The sequence below is a fragment of the Oncorhynchus mykiss genome, chromosome 17, assembly GCF_013265735.2.
Source record: "Oncorhynchus mykiss isolate Arlee chromosome 17, USDA_OmykA_1.1, whole genome shotgun sequence".
Lineage (NCBI taxonomy): Eukaryota > Metazoa > Chordata > Actinopteri > Salmoniformes > Salmonidae > Oncorhynchus > Oncorhynchus mykiss.
In genome coordinates, this window is record NC_048581.1 from 88,219,995 (window position 1) to 88,233,501 (window position 13,507).

Below are 13,507 nucleotides of genomic sequence, written 5' to 3' on the forward strand. Positions count from 1 at the left end.
AGTAGTATGTCTAATCTATAATGTAGTAGAGGAGGTGGTTCAGTAGTATGTCTAATCTATAATGTAGTAGAGGAGGTGGTTCAGTAGTATGTCTAATCTATAATGTAGTAGAGGAGGTGGTTCAGTAGTATGTCTAATCTATAATGTAGTAGAGGAGGTGGTTCAGTAGTCTGTCTAATCTATAATGTAGCGGAGGAGGTGGTTCAGTAGTATGTCTAATCTATAATGTAGTAGAGGAGGTGGTTCAGTAGTATGTCTAATCTATAATGTAGTAGAGGAGGTGGTTCAGTAGTCTGTCTAATCTATAATGTAGCGGAGGAGGTGGTTCAGTAGTATGTCTAATCTATAATGTAGTAGAGGAGGTGGTTCAGTAGTATGTCTCATCTATAATGTAGTAGAGGAGGTGGTTCAGTAGTATGTCTAATCTATAATGTAGTAGAGGAGGTGGTTCAGTAGTATGTCTAATCTATAATGTAGTAGAGGAGGTGGTTCAGTAGTCTGTCTAATCTATAATGTAGTAGAGGAGGTGGTTCAGTAGTCTGTCTAATCTATAATGTAGTAGAGGAGGTGGTTCAGTAGTATGTCTAATCTCTAATGTATCTGAGGTGGTTCAGTAGTATGTCTAATCTATAATGTAGTAGAGGAGGTGGTTCAGTAGTATGTCTCATCTATAATGTATCTGAGGTGGTTCAGTAGTATGTCTAATCTATAATGTAGTGGAGGAGGTGGTTCAGTAGTATGTCTCATCTATAATGTAGTAGAGGAGGTGGTTCAGTAGTATGTCTCATCTATAATGTAGTAGAGGAGGTGGTTCAGTAGTATGTCTCATCTATAATGTATCTGAGGTGGTTCAGTAGTATGTCTAATCTATAATGTAGTGGAGGAGGTGGTTCAGTAGTATGTCTCATCTATAATGTATCTGAGGTGGTTCAGTAGTATGTCTAATCTATAATGTAGTAGAGGAGGTGGTTCAGTAGTATGTCTAATCTATAATGTATCTGAGGTGGTTCAGTAGTATGTCTAATCTATAATGTAGTAGAGGAGGTGGTTCAGTAGTCTGTCTAATCTATAATGTAGCGGAGGAGGTGGTTCAGTAGTATGTCTAATCTCTAATGTAGTAGTGGAGGTGGTTCAGTAGTATGTCTAATCTATAATGTAGTAGAGGAGGTGGTTCAGTAGTATGTCTAATCTATAATGTAGTAGAGGAGGTGGTTCAGTAGTCTGTCTAATCTATAATGTAGCGGAGGAGGTGGTTCAGTAGTATGTCTAATCTCTAATGTAGTAGTGGAGGTGGTTCAGTAGTATGTCTAATCTATAATGTAGTAGAGGAGGTGGTTCAGTAGTCTGTCTAATCTATAATGTAGCGGAGGAGGTGGTTCAGTAGTATGTCTAATCTATAATGTAGTAGTGGAGGTGGTTCAGTAGTATGTCTAATCTATAATGTAGTAGAGGAGGTGGTTCAGTAGTATGTCTAATCTATAATGTAGTAGAGGAGGTGGTTCAGTAGTATGTCTAATCTCTAATGTAGTAGTGGAGGTGGTTCAGTAGTATGTCTAATCTATAATGTAGTAGAGGAGGTGGTTCAGTAGTCTGTCTAATCTATAATGTAGTAGAGGAGGTGGTTCAGTAGTATGTCTAATCTATAATGTAGTAGAGGAGGTGGTTCAGTAGTATGTCTAATCTATAATGTAGTAGAGGAGGTGGTTCAGTAGTATGTCTAATCTATAATGTAGTAGAGGAGGTGGTTCAGTAGTATGTCTAATCTATAATGTAGCGGAGGAGGTGGTTCAGTAGTATGTCTAATCTATAATGTAGTAGAGGAGGTGGTTCAGTAGTATGTCTCATCTATAATGTATCTGAGGTGGTTCAGTAGTATGTCTAATCTATAATGTAGTAGTGGAGGTGGTTCAGTAGTATGTCTAATCTATAATGTAGTAGAGGAGGTGGTTCAGTAGTATGTCTAATCTATAATGTATCTGAGGTGGTTCAGTAGTATGTCTAATCTATAATGTAGTAGTGGAGGTGGTTCAGTAGTATGTCTAATCTATAATGTAGTAGAGGAGGTGGTTCAGTAGTATGTCTAATCTATAATGTAGCGGAGGAGGTGGTTCAGTAGTATGTCTCATCTATAATGTATCTGAGGTGGTTCAGTAGTATGTCTAATCTATAATGTAGTAGAGGAGGTGGTTCAGTAGTATGTCTCATCTATAATGTATCTGAGGTGGTTCAGTAGTATGTCTAATCTATAATGTAGTAGTGGAGGTGGTTCAGTAGTATGTCTAATCTATAATGTAGTAGAGGAGGTGGTTCAGTAGTATGTCTAATCTATAATGTAGTAGAGGAGGTGGTTCAGTAGTATGTCTAATCAATAATGTAGTAGAGGAGGTGGTTCAGTAGTATGTCTAATCTATAATGTAGTAGAGGAGGTGGTTCAGTAGTATGTCTAATCTATAATGTAGTAGAGGAGGTGGTTCAGTAGTATGTCTAATCTATAATGTAGTGGAGGAGGTGGTTCAGTAGTATGTCTAATCTATAATGTAGTAGAGGAGGTGGTTCAGTAGTCTGTCTAATCTATAATGTAGTAGAGGAGGTGGTTCAGTAGTATGTCTAATCTATAATGTAGTAGAGGAGGTGGTTCAGTAGTATGTCTAATCTATAATGTAGTAGAGGAGGTGGTTCAGTAGTATGTCTAATCTATAATGTATCTGAGGTGGTTCAGTAGTATGTCTAATCTATAATGTAGTAGAGGAGGTGGTTCAGTAGTCTGTCTAATCTATAATGTAGCGGAGGAGGTGGTTCAGTAGTATGTCTAATCTCTAATGCAGTAGTGGAGGTGGTTCAGTAGTATGTCTAATCTATAATGTAGTAGAGGAGGTGGTTCAGTAGTATGTCTAATCTATAATGTAGTAGAGGAGGTGGTTCAGTAGTCTGTCTAATCTATAATGTAGCGGAGGAGGTGGTTCAGTAGTATGTCTAATCTCTAATGTAGTAGTGGAGGTGGTTCAGTAGTATGTCTAATCTATAATGTAGTAGAGGAGGTGGTTCAGTAGTCTGTCTAATCTATAATGTAGCGGAGGAGGTGGTTCAGTAGTATGTCTAATCTATAATGTAGTAGTGGAGGTGGTTCAGTAGTATGTCTAATCTATAATGTAGTAGAGGAGGTGGTTCAGTAGTATGTCTAATCTATAATGTAGTAGAGGAGGTGGTTCAGTAGTATGTCTAATCTATAATGTAGTAGAGGAGGTGGTTCAGTAGTATGTCTAATCTATAATGTAGTAGAGGAGGTGGTTCAGTAGTCTGTCTAATCTATAATGTAGCGGAGGAGGTGGTTCAGTAGTATGTCTCATCTATAATGTATCTGAGGTGGTTCAGTAGTATGTCTAATCTATAATGTAGTAGTGGAGGTGGTTCAGTAGTATGTCTCATCTATAATGTAGTAGAGGAGGTGGTTCAGTAGTATGTCTAATCTATAATGTAGTAGAGGAGGTGGTTCAGTAGTATGTCTAATCTATAATGTAGTAGAGGAGGTGGTTCAGTAGTCTGTCTAATCTATAATGTAGTAGAGGAGGTGGTTCAGTAGTATGTCTAATCTATAATGTAGTAGAGGAGGTGGTTCAGTAGTATGTCTAATCTATAATGTAGTAGAGGAGGTGGTTCAGTAGTATGTCTAATCTATAATGTAGCGGAGGAGGTGGTTCAGTAGTATGTCTAATCTATAATGTAGTAGAGGAGGTGGTTCAGTAGTATGTCTCATCTATAATGTAGTAGAGGAGGTGGTTCAGTAGTATGTCTAATCTATAATGTAGTAGAGGAGGTGGTTCAGTAGTATGTCTAATCTATAATGTAGTAGAGGAGGTGGTTCAGTAGTATGTCTAATCTATAATGTAGTAGAGGAGGTGGTTCAGTAGTATGTCTAATCTATAATGTAGTAGAGGAGGTGGTTCAGTAGTATGTCTAATCTATAATGTAGTAGAGGAGGTGGTTCAGTAGTATGTCTAATCTATAATGTAGTAGAGGAGGTGGTTCAGTAGTATGTCTAATCTATAATGTAGTGGAGGAGGTGGTTCAGTAGTATGTCTAATCTATAATGTAGTAGAGGAGGTGGTTCAGTAGTATGTCTAATCTATAATGTAGTGGAGGGGGTGGTTCAGTAGTATGTCTAATCTATAATGTAGTAGAGGAGGTGGTTCAGTAGTATGTCTAATCTATAATGTAGTAGAGGAGGTGGTTCAGTAGTATGTCTAATCTATAATGTAGTAGAGGAGGTGGTTCAGTAGTATGTCTAATCTATAATGTAGTAGAGGAGGTGGTTCAGTAGTATGTCTAATCTATAATGTAGTAGAGGAGGTGGTTCAGTAGTATGTCTAATCTATAATGTAGTAGTGGAGGTGGTTCAGTAGTATGTCTAATCTATAATGTAGTGGAGGAGGTGGTTCAGTAGTATGTCTAATCTATAATGTAGTAGAGGAGGTGGTTCAGTAGTATGTCTAATCTATAATGTAGTAGAGGAGGTGGTTCAGTAGTATGTCTAATCTATAATGTAGTAGAGGAGGTGGTTCAGTAGTATGTCTAATCTATAATGTATCTGAGGTGGTTCAGTAGTATGTCTAATCTATAATGTAGTAGTGGAGGTGGTTCAGTAGTATGTCTAATCTATAATGTAGTGGAGGGGGTGGTTCAGTAGTATGTCTAATCTATAATGTAGTAGAGGAGGTGGTTCAGTAGTATGTCTAATCTATAATGTAGTAGAGGAGGTGGTTCAGTAGTATGTCTAATCTATGATGTATCTGAGGTGGTTCAGTAGTATGTCTAATCTATAATGTAGTAGTGGAGGTGGTTCAGTAGTATGTCTAATCTATAATGTAGTAGAGGAGGTGGTTCAGTAGTATGTCTAATCTATAATGTATCTGAGGTGGTTCAGTAGTATGTCTAATCTATAATGTATCTGAGGTGGTTCAGTAGTATGTCTAATCTATAATGTAGTAGAGGAGGTGGTTCAGTAGTATGTCTAATCTATAATGTAGTAGAGGAGGTGGTTCAGTAAACTATGATCCTATGAGGAGTAGCCTTTCCTTGAAGACTTGTTAGCCCCCTGAGGTAATGACCAAACTTCAGTTCGGCGTTCTTGTGGCACACAGGAGACTGGTTTGAACCCGACCGGTCACACTATGGTACTGTGTATCATTCAGCCCCATATATTTTGAAGTTTTTGATTGGTTTGACAGCCTCTTACTAACTCCCTTTCACCTCCTCTCTTAATGTAACCACCAGGTGATCTGTGTGGACTGGAGCGATCTGGCTGGGAAGGGGTACGTCATCCTCAACATGTCAGACAACGTTGACTGTGTGAGTAACCACAACGTGTCTAGCCACCAGGTGACATCGTAAACATATTTTAGGACCGTAATATTGCAGCACTGTAATTGCTGATGTTTCTTAGAATCATTTGTTGGGATGAGTTCTGATTTTGTAAATGTGTAATTGAATCAACAGGGCATGATGGGATGCCATTAGATGGTATCCTGGTTAAACCAGCCTGAACACTTGTGTGTGTAGCGTACAGTCTGGTCTAACCAGGCTATAGATCCAGACAGCTCCATTGTTGTCCTTCACTGTTAGGCAACCCAGGAGCCCTTTCACTGTGAGGGAACCAGGAGCCCTTTCACTGTGAGGGAACCAGGAGCCCTTTCACTGTGAGGCAACCCAGGAGCCCTTTCACTGTGAGACAACCAGGAGCCCTTTCACTGTGAGACAACCCAGGAGCCCTTTCACTGTGAGACAACCAGGAGCCCTTTCACTGTGAGACAACCCAGGAGCCCTTTCACTGTGAGACAACCAGGAGCCCTTTCACTGCGAGGAAACACAGGAGCCCTTTCACTGTGAGACAACCCAGGAGCCCTTTCACTGTGAGGCAACCCAGGAGCCCTTTCACTGTGAGGCAACCCAGGAGCCCTTTCACTGTGAGACAACCAGGAGCCCTTTCACTGTGAGACAACCAGGAGCCCTTTCACTGTGAGACAACCAGGAGCCCTTTCACTGTGAGACAACCCAGGAGCCCTTTCACTGTGAGACAACCCAGGAGCCCTTTCACTGTGAGACAACCAGGAGCCCTTTCACTGTGAGACAACCAGGAGCCCTTTCACTGTGAGGCAACCCAGGAGCCCTTTCACTGTGAGACAACCAGGAGCCCTTTCACTGTGAGACAACCCAGGAGCCCTTTCACTGTGAGACAACCAGGAGCCCTTTCACTGTGAGACAACCCAGGAGCCCTTTCACTGTGAGACAACCAGGAGCCCTTTCACTGTGAGACAACCAGGAGCCCTTTCACTGTGAGACAACCAGGAGCCCTTTCACTGTGAGACAACCAGGAGCCCTTTCACTGTGAGACAACCAGGAGCCCTTTCACTGTGAGGCAACCCAGGAGCCCTTTCACTGTGAGACAACCAGGAGCCCTTTCACTGTGAGACAACCCAGGAGCCCTTTCACTGTGAGACAACCAGGAGCCCTTTCACTGTGAGACAACCAGGATCCCTTTCTTTCCTCTGACAGTCAGTTTACAACATTCTCCTCACCCCCTCCTCTCCACCCTCCACCCTCACCCCCTCCTCTCCCCCCTCACCCTCACCCCCTCCTTTCCACCCTCCACCCTCACCCCCTCCTCTCCACCCCCCCACCCTCAACCCCTCATCCCCCCCTCCTCTCCACCCTCATCCCTCTCCTCTCCATCCCCCACCCCCATCCATCTCATCCCCCCTCCTCTCCACCCCCACCCCCCCTCTTCTCCATCCTCTTTTGTCTGTAATATCTTTTTTGTTTTGTCAGACCCCAGTAAGACTAGCTGTTGCCATTAGAGTCGGCTAATGGGGATCCTAATAAATCTAAATCAAATCCTCTCCACCCCCCCCCCCCCCCAAATCATCCCTCTCCATCACCCAAGAGTCCCTCCGTCACCATGGAAACAACAGAAAGCCGTGCAATTATAATCAATGTGACCTTTTTGGTTGTCACGCCAACCGCTACAGAGTAATCACAAGTACCCAGCAGGGAGGAAGACAGAAACCCTCCGATCCACAAAACAGCAGCGCATCAAAGGAGCATGATTAGTTCAACGGCATAGTTGGCAGGCAGATTTATTCCGTACAGCATGAGTCATCACCACACAACCTTCTCTTTTTTTCCCCACAGAATACCATTTTGTATGTTAAACAGTTGCATATTTTGTATGTCTGTTTGTTTCTACCTTGTCCTCTTGTCCTTGTTTCAGCTGGATCCTCTATACAGCTAACTACAGCACAAACCAAATCGATCTGACAACAACCAGGTCACCTGATGCCCCCTTTAGTTTTTTTTCACTGTTAACCTCTGACCTCTCCTGTTGTGTTTTATGTTCAGGATGAGTTCCGTGTGGAGAGTGGAGACCGCCTCTTGGAGCTGCTAGAGACAACCTTCTCTAGGAAGATGAACAGTCCTCAGGGCTCCTGGCTCATCTCTCTCTCTAAACCCACCAGACAGGACCACCAGCTGCTCGTCACGCTGGCCAACGAACACGGTACCAGATACATCAGAGAGCTGGGGCCCAGAGAGCTGGGGCCCAGAGAGCTGGGGCCCACTTTCTCATTACAGTCAAGCTCTCAAACCTAGGTTTCATAGAAATACTGTGAAATATGTGATCCCGAGCCAAACTTCGTCAAATGACATGAAGATATACACGTAGATGTCTCCAACACTGTATTCTCATGCGGTTGCTCACTCGTGTGCTATTTAGTAACATTTTTTTGTGTGGTTTCTGACTGTCTTTTAGGAGTTATTGCCACCAAGGATATGTTGTCAATGTTAGGCGAAATCAGGAGAGGTTTGCACGAGGTAAGATCCTTCTGTTTCTATGTAAGGTTGTAATTGGATCCTTCTGACTTTGTGTAAGGTTGTAAATGGGTCGGCCTGGTCTCCGTCCGAAGTATAAACGGATTCTGTCTGAATGAAACTGAACTGTTCAGTGTGTCTGGTTCCAGATTGGTATCCAGAACTACAGCAGCGCTAACACCTGTCACTCCAGGCCCAGTCAGACTCGTAGTGACTACGGGAAGCTGTTCGTGGTCCTGGTGATCATAGGTTCTGTCTGTGTGGTCATCATCGCGTCTGGTCTCATCTATATCTTCTGGCAGAGACGCCTGCCTAAGATCAAGACTATGGTAGGTGTAGATTTACTGTAGATTTACTTACTGTAGATTTACCGTAGATTTACTTACTGTAGATATACTTACTGTAGATTTACTTACTGTAGATTTACTTACTGTAGATTTACTTACTGTAGATTTACTTACTGTAGATTTACTGTAGATTTACTTACTGTAGATTTACTGTAGATTTACTTACTGTAGATTTACTTACTGTAGATTTACTGTAGATTTACTTACTGTAGATTTACTTACTGTAGATTTACTTACTGTAGATTTACTGTAGATTTACTTACTGTAGATTTACTGTAGATTTACTTACTGTAGATTTACTTACTGTAGATTTACTGTAAAGCACTTTGTGACAATGTTGTTGTAAAAAAAAAAAGAAGGGCTAAATGAATAACATTGAATTGATTGATTAATTGACTGATAAATGGTATTGATTGATTGATTGATTGTTATTATTTGATAAATGGTATTGATTGATTGATTGTTATTATTTGATAAATTGTATTGATTGATTGATTTATTGATTGATAAATGGTATTGATTGATTTTTATTATTTGATAAATGGTATTGATTGATTGTTATTATTTGATAAATGGTATTGATTGATTGATTGATTGTTATTATTTGATAAATTGTATTGATTGATTGTTATTATTTGATAAATTGTATTGATTGATTGATTGTTATTATTTGATAAATGGTATTGATTGATTGATTAATTGATTGATAAATGGTATTGATTGATTGATTGATTAATTGATTGATAAATGGTGATTGATTGATTGATAAATGGTATTGATTGATTCATTCATTCATTGATTGATAAATGGAATTGATTGATTGATTCATTCATTCATTGATAAATGGTATTTATTGATTCATTGATTAATGGTATTGATTGATAGATAAATGGTATTGATTGATAAATGGTATTGATTGATAAATGGTATTGATTGATTGATTGATAAATGGTATTGATTGATTGATTGATAAATGGTATTGATTGATTGATTGATAAATGGTATTGATTGATTCATTGATTGATTAATGGTATTGATTGATTAATAAATGGTGTTGATTCATTGATTGATAAATGGTATTGATTGATTCATTGATTGATAAATGGTATTGATTGATTCATTGATCAATAGCTTTATGACTGTATGGATGAATTATGATGGTGTGGTTGTTTCTCTTCAGTTATTTAATTTCTTGTAAATGTATTATTATTGATAAATGGTATTGATTGATTGATTGATAAATGGTATTGATTGATTCATTGATTGATTGACTGTATGGATGAATTATGATGGTGTGGTTGTTACTCTTCAGTTATTTCATTTCTTGTAAATGTATTATTATTGTTTTTCTTTTTAATTATTTCAAATGTTATGTTTTGATTATGTAAAAACTTCTCCTCTTTCTTCTCCTTTCCCTCCCAAGACTCGAGGCGAGGAATTCCATTTTGTGGAGAACGGCTGCCATGACAACCCTACCCTGGATGTGACGAGTGACGGGGGGGGGCAGCCAGAGATACAGGAGAAGAAACATCGCCACGCCAACGGACTGACGGCTGGGTCTGGGGGGGAGGGAGGGAGTAGTGGCTGGCAGGTCCTGGTCAACAAACCTGGAGTGAAGGAAGAGGATAATATGGAAGAGGATACACACCTTTAGTAGAGAGAAGAAGAGTGGAAGAGGATAATATGGAAGAGGATACACACCTTTAGTAGAGAGAAGAAGAGTGGAAGAGGATACTATAGAAGAGGATACACACCTTTAGTAGAGAGAAGAAGAGTGGAAGAGGATAATATGGAAGAGGATACACACCTTTAGTAGAGAGAAGAAGAGTGGAAGAGGAGAAGGTAGCCTGGATCCAGATCTGTTTGTGCTGTCTTGCCAACTTCTATGGTCACTGTCACATTTGGCGTGGCAAGACAGCACAAACAGACCTGGGAGTCGGACTAGGCTAGAAAAGAGAACTCAAGATGAAGACGCAAAACATCAGTGTTGTGAAACTTGTGAATGCATCGGCTGTCAAATTATACAGAGCAAAAATATAAACGCAACATGTAAAGTGTTGGTCCCATGTTTCATGAGCTGAAATAAAGATCCCAGAAATGTGCCATATGCACAAAAAGCTTATTTTCCTTAAATTTTGTGCACAAATTTGTTTATAGTCTAGTGAGCATTTCTCCTTTGACAAAGTAATCCATCCACCTGACAGGTGTGGCATATCAAGAAGCTGATTAAACAGCATTAAATCAGCATTAGATCATTAAACAGGTGCAGCTTGTGCTGGGGACAATAAAATGCCACTCTAAACCAGAGCTCTTGCCAGAGAATTGAATGTTCATTTCTCTACCATAAGCCACCGTCAACGTCGTTTTAGAGAATTTGTCAGAATGTCCAATCGGCCTCACAACCGCAGACCGTGTGTAACCACGCCAGCCCAGGACTTCCACATCTGGCTTCTTCACCTGCGGGATCGTCTGAGACCAGCCTCCCCGGACAGCTGATGAAACTGAGGACTATTTCTGTCTGTAATAAAGCCCTTTTGTGAGGAAAAACTCAATCTTTTTGGCTGGGCCTTGCTCCCCATGGCTGCGCCCCTGCCCAGTCATGTGAAATCCATAGATTAGGGTCTAACGAATTAATTTCAATTGACCGATTTCCTTATATGAACTTGTAACTCAGTAAAATCGTTGAAATTGTTGCATGTTGCATTTATATATATATATATTTTTTGTGTTCAGTACAGAAAGACAAAGTATAGTAATCAGAAGTCACTTAAACAACTTTATTAAAGCTACTTAGACGTTTTATCAATTGGCTATGATTATATGATATGGTCTTGATCATCTACTCTGCTTTCCTTTTTTTTTTTGTCAACTAAGCATGATTCGCATCTATTACTTAACACTGTACAGCGACAGGGACTTTTCAGAATGAGGAAACATTGATGTTGAAGCGAATAGAGACGTTATCCCTCTGTTACGTGTATAAATGTTCGTAGTTGAACTACTGAAGTTATTAGAAATATTGCATTTAGTTTAACATGTTTGAATGCAGAGTTAAACGCTTTGTGCTCTTCTTTTATTACGTAAAGTTGGAATGCCATCTCTGTATCTGATCTGTTCACACTGATCGTAGTTCAAAGCCACACGATCATTTGGAAGCATCCGTTATACCCAGCCTCCTTACAATCGAGACTGAGTTTGCCAAATATCTAGCTTGGTTGCCTGATCTGATTGCTTTAGCAAGTCATCTCTGGCTGCTGTGGCACGGTAACAAACAAGGGATTGGCTAAAGCACAATCACCTCTGGTAACCAGGCTGCAAAACAACTGAGGGCTGTCATGGTAACAAACAAGGGATTGGCTAAAGCACAATCACCTCTGGTAACCAGGCTGCAAAACAACAGAGGCTGGCCATATTTATGATGCTTCCCTTTGATAACCCCCCCCTACAATTTTATAAATATTTATATATATATATTAATTTATCATAAGCACAGCGAATAATGTTTTTGGCTCTTTACTGTAGAAGGCATGTAAATATGAATGTAATGTCATGCTGCTAGTATTTCTGCTGAGGCCCTGAAGCTAATGACATACTGTGGTTTAAATATATCTTCTCTGCCTTGACAGTATTGTCTCTGCATCAAAATGGTGGGATATGTGTTTTTGTTTTTAGTCCGCAGTCAGCTATAGAGCTCAGATCTTTTTTTTGAGAGAAATCAATAGCACCAAGATGGTTCACATCTCTCATAGCGTACACTGTGCTTAGCCGAGGAGTGTTAGAAACGCTTAAATCCGTAAATACAAGCTAAGTGTGTGTGTGTGTGTGTGTGTGTGTGTGTGTGTGTGTGTGTGTGTGTGTGTGTGTGTGTGTGTGTGTGTGTGTGTGTGTGTGTGTGTGTGTGTGTGTGTGTGTGTGTGAAATCATCCCAAAGAATAGTCCAATCTTATATGGTAGTGATAAGCTACTAAACACAGGGGGTTGGTAGCACCTTAATTGAGGAGGACGGACTCATAGTAATGGCCTGAAAAGAAGAAATGGAACATAAAAAAGAAAAAAAACACCTGGTGTTTGCCCCCGTTCCGTTTACTCCATTCCAGACATTATGAGCCGCCCTCCACCTCTGCAATCTCCTGTGGTACTAAACTAACGCTTTAGTTGAGGGATGGATGGGATTGGATGGAGGAATGGCTGGATGAGAGGAAGAGAGAGTGGGATGGCTGAGGGGAGGGAGGAATGGATGAGAGGGGTGGCTGGAAGGAGAGTGGGATGGCTGATGAGAGGGAGGGAGGGAGGGAGGAATAACATCTCCTGTTTTGTTTTATTTTGCGCTAGACAAGCAGATAGCCACAATGTGCTCTTTAAAATCTGTATATATATATTTTTTTGTTGTGTGTTATTGACTTGTTAATTATTTACTCCATGTGTAACTCTGTGTTGTCTGTTCACACTGCTATGCTTTATCTTGGCCAGGTCGCAGTTGTAAATGAGAACTTGTTCTCAACTGGCCTACCTGGTTAAATAAAGGTGAAATAAAAAAAAAAAAATCTGTATTGGACAGTTGAACTCTCCTGGGTTGTGTTCATTAGGCAACAAACGGAAGAAAACTGACAATCAGGGAAGGACTACTTGGGATCTGGTCCAATAACAAACGTTCGTAAATTTTTTTTTTTTTTACATTGAGTTCCCTAATGAACACGACCCAGGAAAGTTCAAGAGTAGGCTCTGATGTTCTGGATTGGTGGGTCTGAACTCGGTCTCTTTTGTCATTATTAATGGGAAAAATCTCACTTGAAAATGTTTTAGTCCAGGACTAGGCTTGTTGGGAAACCAGCCGTAGGTCTGTGTGTGGGCAGCTCCGTAGGTCTGTGTGTGGGCAGCTCCGTCGGTCTGTGTGTGGGCAGTTCCTTGTATTGCTCCTGCGCCATTGTCTCTATCATATGAGCTGCTCAGTGGTGTTAAAATGTCAGGTTTCTCGTATGTCATTTGCATAAGAATTATCCCCAGGTTCCATTGCTAACACCGAGTGAGAGTCGGCTAGAGAGAAGTTTAGAAGTATATGTTATTGATTTTATAAATGTTCATTATTTTGTGTTTAACTTTTTTTTTTAAATTTCATGTTAGTTTAAATTTTTCACTGTTTTGTTATGTATCATGTAATGTATGGAAAAAAAATAAACATTTGTGAAATGCTGCTTTGGTAGTACTTATATATAGTCGGATTGCTTGTAGCCTATATGATATATGATAATTATCTACCTCACTTGCTTTGGCAATGTTAACACATGTTTCCCATGCCAATA

The 13,507-nt window shown here is 40.2% G+C and overlaps 1 protein-coding gene across 1 annotated transcript in view; it reads left to right on the forward strand.

Annotated features, from left to right (window-relative positions):
* LOC110493295 (podocalyxin-like protein 2) overlaps positions 1–13,399 on the forward strand; it is a 29,497-nt gene extending 16,098 nt beyond the window's left edge. Inside the window, exons 5-9 of the mRNA XM_036950925.1 lie at positions 5,272–5,346; positions 7,393–7,549; positions 7,802–7,863; positions 8,010–8,189; positions 9,631–13,399. Coding sequence (XP_036806820.1) covers positions 5,272–5,346; positions 7,393–7,549; positions 7,802–7,863; positions 8,010–8,189; positions 9,631–9,861 — 705 coding nt within the window. The 3' untranslated portion in view covers positions 9,862–13,399. The remainder of the gene's footprint in view (positions 1–5,271; positions 5,347–7,392; positions 7,550–7,801; positions 7,864–8,009; positions 8,190–9,630) is intronic.
* Positions 13,400–13,507: the final 108 nt, after the last annotated feature.